This window comes from Bradysia coprophila, unplaced genomic scaffold, assembly GCF_014529535.1.
Source record: "Bradysia coprophila strain Holo2 unplaced genomic scaffold, BU_Bcop_v1 contig_324, whole genome shotgun sequence".
In the NCBI taxonomy this organism is placed as follows: domain Eukaryota; kingdom Metazoa; phylum Arthropoda; class Insecta; order Diptera; family Sciaridae; genus Bradysia; species Bradysia coprophila.
In genome coordinates this window covers 4,595,044-4,603,379 of record NW_023503584.1, presented here as the reverse complement: position 1 = coordinate 4,603,379, position 8,336 = coordinate 4,595,044, and the positions used below count along the sequence as shown (strand labels likewise).

At 34.7% G+C, this 8,336-nt stretch overlaps 1 protein-coding gene across 1 annotated transcript in view; it reads left to right on the top strand.

The window, feature by feature from the left end:
• LOC119079699 (protein transport protein Sec31A) overlaps window positions 1–1,247 on the top strand; it is a 14,084-nt gene extending 12,837 nt beyond the window's left edge. The window contains exons 14-16 of the mRNA XM_037187757.1: window positions 124–390; window positions 480–551; window positions 770–1,247. Of these exons, the coding sequence (XP_037043652.1) occupies window positions 124–390; window positions 480–551; window positions 770–958 (528 nt within the window). The 3' untranslated portion in view covers window positions 959–1,247. The remainder of the gene's footprint in view (window positions 1–123; window positions 391–479; window positions 552–769) is intronic.
• Window positions 1,248–8,336: the final 7,089 nt, after the last annotated feature.

Here is an 8,336-nt window from a genome sequence, read left to right as displayed (position 1 = left end):
AGAGAGATAAAGGTAATACGATCCGACACAACACCAGCAAGCAACTTTCCAGGTATTGAATTGAACAAAATCTTTCTTCACAAGACCACACGAATACTAACAAATTTTGTTCGATTTTCATAGCAACCACCATCAGTCTTCACACCGTCTCAACCGCAAACGTTTCCAATGCAACCGCAACCAAATCAGCAATTTCAGACGCAACCGGTAAATTTCCAAACGCAACCGATGTATAATCAAAATCAACAACCCCAACAGCAGCAGCCCCAACAAACGCCGGCTACACCGGAGCCACCGAAGCAAAAACAACCGTTGCCAGAGGAATATGTTTACATGCAAACAGTATTTAATGAACTTCGTCAGCAGTGCGTGAATGCAGCAACGAATCCTGTAAGTGTGCTTGAGTTCGAAGCCCTGGAGTTGTATCTAAATGCTCAGCTCACTCAACTAAATTAATTTCTTTTTTTTGGTAAATTTAGCAAACGAAACGAAAGTTTGATGATGTAGCAAAGCGACTGGAATGTTTGTACGATCTGTTGCGAGAGAATAGGGTGAGTAAAGGTTTTCTTTTCTTCTTTTTGATAATAATTAAGGGAACCTGGATGGATGGTCAAAATAAAACGTTTCTATTGCTTGCTCTTAGTAAAACGCTACAATTTAGTAAATAAAAAAAGCTTTCGAACTATTTGTCCTTCTAATACAAGTATCGCCCTAAAAACAGTGGATCAGTCACTTTCCTCTTTAACTGAGTGTCACATTTATTTTCCAGCTAACGCCAAACACTCTAGCATCCCTAAATCAATTGGTCCAACTAGTTCAAATTGGCGACTACGCTAATGGCATTGGGTTACATACGCAAATGGTGTCCGGATCCGATTTCGCTCAGATAGCTAGTTTTATGCCGGGTATTAAAGTGCTACTTCAGTCTGCATTGCAATTGCAAGTTTATTTACGATAATAAAATCGACGGAATTAAATGCAGAAATATTTAAACGAAGAAGGGAGAAAGAGATAGAGAAAAACCTAATTTTATTTTGATTATCCGCATATTTTAACAATTATACCAAAATAATACAAGAGAGAAAAAATTAAAAATTTATGATTTCTTCGGGCTAATTTATCCTTAAGAAATATTACTTTTGAGTTTTGCCGTTTAACTGAACTCGTAAATTGGTGTTAATATTTTTTAGATAATAAGGAAATCTACTGTTATCATAATATGATTTAATAAAAACGTAAGCGTCAAAGCAGCAGTGTGTGGTACTTTGGGGAATGAGAACTACTACTATACAGTAGACGAAGACTGATATTTCGAAATCATGTCTATCGTCAATGGATTGGTTGGATACGACGCCTCAATGCCACTAATTTTTCTCGTAAATCTTTCACAATGAGATCAGCAGGTTCTATAAATCGTGAAAAACAAATATCTCGACTTTTGTGAATGTCAAAAATTCGTGAAATTTGCGAAATATCACAAGAATTCAAGAAAGTCCGCTTGAATGTTTTCACGATTAGATCTTCTCAGAGATTTGGGTCAACAATTTCTTCGGTGAGGACCAAAAATTTTCAAGCAATTTTGCTAATTTTCATATTTACGTACAGTAGTCCCACCACAAACAGCTTGATTTGCTTCAGCACCGTTGCTTGTCAATTTGATTTCATCGGGCTTTTCTCCTTTCGTATGTATGTGTATCATGAGTTACAACAAACAAGTGAAGATCACACAAATAATTCAATAGAAACCAGCTGAAGGTAAGCCTGCAATTCACGCCATAAGTGTGTCTAAAATTTTGAAATTGAATTTTAAGTGAACGATTCGATGAAAAAGTGAACAAAAAAATACATTTCAACGCTTCCTTGTAAGAAAATGGCACTACTTTCCATTTTGGATTTCGACCGCACTTACGGCGTGAATAGCACAGTACATTCCAACATTATTTATCAGAGACTTAGCTCAGTATGCTGAGTCATCATCGATGACTATAACTCAAAAAAAGAACAGACGACGCGACACTTGTTCGAAATTGTACCTATTTCTAAAATTACTTTAATATTGTGGTCTTACCAAAGAAAAAACTGTTTCCAGATATAGAACGAACGCAAATTGAAATGCAAGTAAAATGGGCAAACAGGTATAGCTTGCCGAATCCAGATTCTCTATCTAACGAGAAGGATTCGACAAGCTAGACCTGCCATAAAACCCAGAGTTCCACTCAAGTTAAAAAAATGAAATTTTCCGAGGGGTGACTCACTTCTAGATTAAATGGATTAAATGGTATTAAAAATGTATTTAATGGATTAAATAGATTAAATGGATTAAATAGAAAAAAACTTAATTTTACCAAATACTTTAAAAGTCTTAAAAATGGTTGATTTTGATTGAACGACGTACTACAACTCATACTACAACGTTAAAAAGCGTAAAATTCCATTTTTAGAAGTTTTTGGTGTAAAGTGGAATAACTGGATTAAATGAATTAAATAAATTTAATACCATTTTTACCAAAAATTTTTTTCTATAACTCACGAGTACTTAAACGCCCTGGAGATCGTGCAGATCTAATTTTCGTAATTAGTTTACAAATTTTTTTAGGTGGGTAGCCGAATTATTTCGGTAAAACTAAATTTTTTTTTGGATTAAATGGATTTAATGGATTAAATGGAAGTGAGTCACCACTCGAAATTTTCTATTCACTTTGTCATCGTTGACTCATGACAGTTTTTCCAACCTATGTAATTTCCACTTAAGCGAGCCATTACAGCTTCTCCACTCAAGGGCTCGATAATTTCTTTTCGACAAAATTTTGGCTAATTATCACATTAATAGCATCCCTCATTGTTCCTGTCGTTATGTTCTATCTGTGGTCTCTCCTTTGTTTATTCTTATTAATCAAAACTGGTTGTTTTCCGAAAAATCCTTCAGCACGTCGTTTAATTCGACATAATTTTTTATTGCTACAGCGCACTTCAAGCACTGTAAAAATATCTGGACAATTGTCTCAAATAAATTAGTATTTGGCAGCTGTCATTAATAGTACTTTTGTTTGAAGTGCGTTGATGGATATCATGATGCGAAGTACATGTTCTCCTTCGCTGCTGAACCAGACAATTCGAGAATTTCTGCAACGAAGGACCTCGAAGCTAAAAATACTAAGGGCAAATGAACATGGTAAAATCTTATTTATGCATTACAGTCGGCGACTTTGAAATTGAATTAAGTGACTCATTTTGTTTCAGCTGATACACTCATGCAAACAAATGTGCTGCTGCTTGGTAATACCGTTGAAAAATTTACACTCATGCGCGTGGTAGTGTTAAAACTGTTTAAAGACGTAAACACTGCACACTGTTTGCATAAGTCAAAGCACCTAGCTAGCAGGATAATAGAGGTTTTTACACGTCAAATAGAGTAGTATTTTGATACCAAAAATACCATTAGCAGCCTTAACGGTAATTTTGCAATGACATTAAGAAAAAAAAGGTGTGGAAATATTCGCATACTTCGATTAAAGTACTACTCTATTTTTTTCTTTTACAGTGAGTAAATCTCTAAAATGTTTGATTTCAGTATATTTAGCTAATCCTTCTGTCACATCTTTTGACAGCTTTTTACGTTTTAGTACGTTTTCTCTCCCAGTAGCAAAAACCCAATCCCAGCAAAAAAAGAAACTGTATCGAATGCCGCAAGTGCATTTAAAAACGAACATTCGGTGAAATACTTTTTTATCACACCAAATGTTTATCATTTTATACAAATATGTTCATCTTTATAATAACATCGGTGAAAAAAAAAAACCTAATTTTGTCATGCAAAAATATAGATAAAAATTGACAAAATTGCCGACCACAAAAATATGTCGTCGATTCTCATGCATTTTTTATGCATAGCAAAAGAAGACAGGATCAAGCAACGTAATATTTTGTCTCACATAAAAGTTCAACTTTCATGTAAGACAAATATTACGTTGCTTGTTCCTGTCTTCTTTTGCTATGCATAAAGAATGCATATAAATCGACAACATATTTTTGATGTTGATAAATTTGTCAATTTTACTTTTGTTTTTGAGATCTCAAAATTGTTTCTTTCCCCGAAGTAATCCATGAATCGTCTGTATTCGATTCTGTTTGCATTCAATGCAACTTTTTCTAAATGCGTCACTTATTCGAAAGTCGCTGACTGTGTATATAAAACACTGTGTTCCGTAGTAAATAGTAATTCGAGGTATTTCGCTATTGACGTCAGTTGTTACCTGTTCATGTTCAAAGTCTCTCTTCTCAACGTTTTTTTTATAAATTTCTTCCATTGAAAAAAAAAAATCTTTACATAGCAATACGACACGACATCCTAAAATTTTCACATATTTTTTCTTATTCAAAATAGTCGAATATTATCCTACAAATATCCTTCCGAATTGTCCGTAAAAAAGATTCCTATCAATGAAAACGTCATATCACTTTCAATATAAATATAAAATCATAAATTTTTACTACATGTAGATACACCACACGGTAACAACAACATCCGGTGAATTGAAACGGATTCGATTTTCACACGTACACGTATTTTTTAGCGATACAAAAGATCTGCTGAGGATTTAAGGTATGTAATGGAATAGTAGGTATTACAGATGGAAAACACAATCCGAGAAAAAATTTCGCTGATTGACACGTTCATTATAGTCCGGGCAGACTTTTTCTGTCAGTCGTTAGGTCATATTTGATTTTCTGTGGATTAGGATTATATGTCATTATACCTGTCTATAACTAGAGCTATAACTTTTTGTTAGCTGAAAGCTTATCGTAATGTAACCACTTAATGTATAACTTGAAGTAGTCTACTTTTACTACTTCTTTACTACTCTTTTACTTATACATTGTAAGATGTTTGATACAATTCTTTTAACCTTCGTTTGTTTTGCATGATAAGAGAAGGTTAGTTAGATTTCCTTTCAATGATGATCTAGGTCCAAAGCGATTTTATGCTGTCTTGTGAAGCACAAAGCAACTGAAGATGGTCAGACCACGCTGGCCAGTGACCGATGTCAGTACCTGAGATCGAAACGGCAATTCTGTCTCAAAATTCACTTAACGTGAGCCGTGGGAGGGAAGAGAATCGATTTTTCTGTTTGTTTTCGTCGTTTTTATTGTGTTCATTTAGCAGTTTATCTGTAGGCATTTCAGAGTTCCCAAACGTCAATCAACAATAAAGACTAAATCAATTTTGTTTTATTATCTTAGCTGTTGCCAGAAATTAAAGTTTGAAAAGGAGTTTTTGATGATTTAATCGTAGTTTTTCTCGTCCCCGAGCGTACATAACGTATCCTCAGCGCGTTGCCAAATTGTAACGCTAAAAAACCCTCTGAATTTGTTTTCAGTTTCGCTAGGTGCTTTGTCTAGGTCACATCGACGTATAAAATTCATGCACTCAAACTTGGGTCAGTTTTGGCAAGTAAGGCTAGCCCTATCTGAAGTGAAAGATTCATCTTCAGCTATACTATAAATTAATTGTAGTTTTGTCGTTGAAGAAAACAAATTTTTAAACGTTACTATGAAGCCACATGTTTCTGTCACCGTAAAATTCAATTTAGAGAGGACACAGATTTAAATTGCAACAACTTGTAACACATTGAGACTAACTGAAAAATGAATTGAATCTTCGTTCAGAAACTGCTGCACATATTTCCATTCCATATTGCAACATAGATTGAAATGTCCAGATGAAATCGGCAAGGGAAAACCGAAAATTTTGTACATCGTCTGTACATTTCGAGATTACATTTCAATAAAAAAGGCGAGACATACAGAGATTTCTAGCACGAAAACCCAGACTATAAAATGAAAATTTTACATTTTTCTCTTTTGTTTCTGTAACAGATGTGATTGCAATGTTTTTGATTTGAAGAACAGTGATACGTGGGCTTGCCTCGAAAAATTGCCATTATGCTCTGCACTCAAAGTCGTACCGAAAGTGACATTAAAAGTTATAGCTGGAACCAACGCACTTCAAGCATGATGAGTTTTACTCTAATTAGAGTACTAAAACGGGACAGTGTATCCAACAATTTTTGGCACTGTAAAAAATCTGGTAACATTTTTCATACAAAATAGTACTCTATTTGCCAGCTATCACTCGAAGCGTTGCTGGGGCGTTTTTAAGTGCGTTGCTGGAACAAATAGCGGAGGCTTAATGTTAAAATAACGTAAGCGCTCCCATTATGGATGGGTATTATTGTTATTAAGAAAACTGTCGAAGTTACTATACTGAAACTTTAGGTTTCTTCCAAGGTCGTTCAAAATGTCAATCGTCATCCACAGAGAAGCCAACACAATCTCACTGTGAAGTTTTAACGAACAAATTGGTTTAAGTTGCGGTTATGTTTGTTTCTGTGGATGACGGTTGGTTGTTTTCGGCCTGTAAAAATTCTTTTTTATACCGTACGAGGGAAGAAACCTATTGTTGAACACATTAAAAAAAGTGCCTCTGTTTTGAACGTACCGATCACATTTGTGAACATAATTTTGCACAGTCAATTCTCTGCTATTGAATTTTGCTTTTCGTGTTCAATCTGCATGCTAGTGTTCAGTCAACTTTCGATAAATCTTTTTCAACAGAAAATCTACTACTGTAAATAAAATAGCTTATAAGAGTTCAATGGAATTTATTGTCTTCATTTCATGTTACAGCCAAGGTAAATCTAGTCACTATATTTACCTTGGTTACAGCCTCTATACAGCTGTGCATCGTTTTCTACAATAAGTAATCATTAATCAAAAAAGGCAGCAGCCTCTTTACAGCTGATTTTGTACAACAGTAATCAGTTATGAAAGTGAGGCGAAACTCACAGAGTTTCTTTCTTACTTTGTTTTTTCAGTACTCCTTCCGCCTCCTTCTCAGCCTTTTCCTTCTTCTTTCGTTCTTTAATCAATTCCTTTTCTGCTTTGACCTGCTCTGCTAGAACTTTCTTATTTTCTCGCTCCATTTTTCGCGATAATTTTTCCGCTTTTAACCGCTCTTTCTCCTCCAATTTCTTCTCTTTTCCCCTGATAGGTAATGACAATAGTAAGACCCCCTAAAATGCGCATAGTTTAGTTGGTCCTTCCTGAGTTAGGGCCGCCTAAGTTTAAGAAAATTGAGTGAGTCTATCGTGAGTTAGGGCCCTAGAAGTGGAAGGCTACTCGGCCCTAAGTGTTTTTGCATATACATCGAGTAAATCTCATCCAATTTTGCTAGTTTTTTTTTAGATGGAAGGTAATTGAATAACGAATAAAATGTAAAAAAAAATCAAATTTGAGCCCTTGGACTAAGGCTGCTACTCGACCCTAAGTGGTTTTTGCACATAAATAGTGTAAATTTCATCCGATTTTGCTAGCTTTATATGGAAGATTATTGAATAACGAAATTTTTGAATCGAATTGGATTTGAAATAAATATTTTTGACGTGTACGGGTGAGGTACGAACTCACAACCTTTAACTTTCTGGGCTGATGCAATTGAGCTACTGTGGACCTTTTTATTTAAAATCCAATTTTGAACCGTTGCTACAACACTCAACAAATCGCATATGTCTAGAAGTGCTAAAGAATTGTGCTTGAAAAACGGCTATGCAAGGGGTGATTGAATCAATTTCGTCAGGTTCCAATATACCGTGTGCGATTTTGGGAAAAAAGTTTCATATTTCAATAAAAAGAAGATTTACCATGAAAACCATTGAAAAAAAATGTTTAATTTTTTTATAGAAATTATTGAAAAATATTGTCATCCCGATGCCATTCCACTTATTAGAATCTTAGTGAGAATCCAATTAGAATGAATTAGAATGGTTCGGATATCCTCTTAGTTTCATTCAAATTACAGCTTTTATAGTGAGATATAAAATCAAGCAGACCTTTTTCAGATATTCTGTTCACACTTTTGTTCTACAGAATAATGATCTACATCAATTAAAAATAAATTATTAATACTGCACACGGTCTATTAAACACATAAATAATATGTTCAGTTGAATGAAAAACGAAACAACAACCATCATTCCTTTGGTGTAATCTTTTGCACAATTCCGCGCCAGAACATCACTTTGGCATTCAAATCGATTCGTTGTGGTTTTGATTTTTTTGAGAAAATTTTCTCTCATATCAATGGGTAGGATGCGTTCCATCAAATCAAAATGTGCATGTGTCCTGATGTGTATCGTATCACTGCTCAATATGCCATAGATATATGTTCGGATTGGATCAGAAATTTCATTTGTTTTATTGCACAGGGCTGGCATAGCCCACAGAAAAATTCGCCCGGGACAAGGAACCTTACAGCGCCCGCCCCATCAAAAAAATTT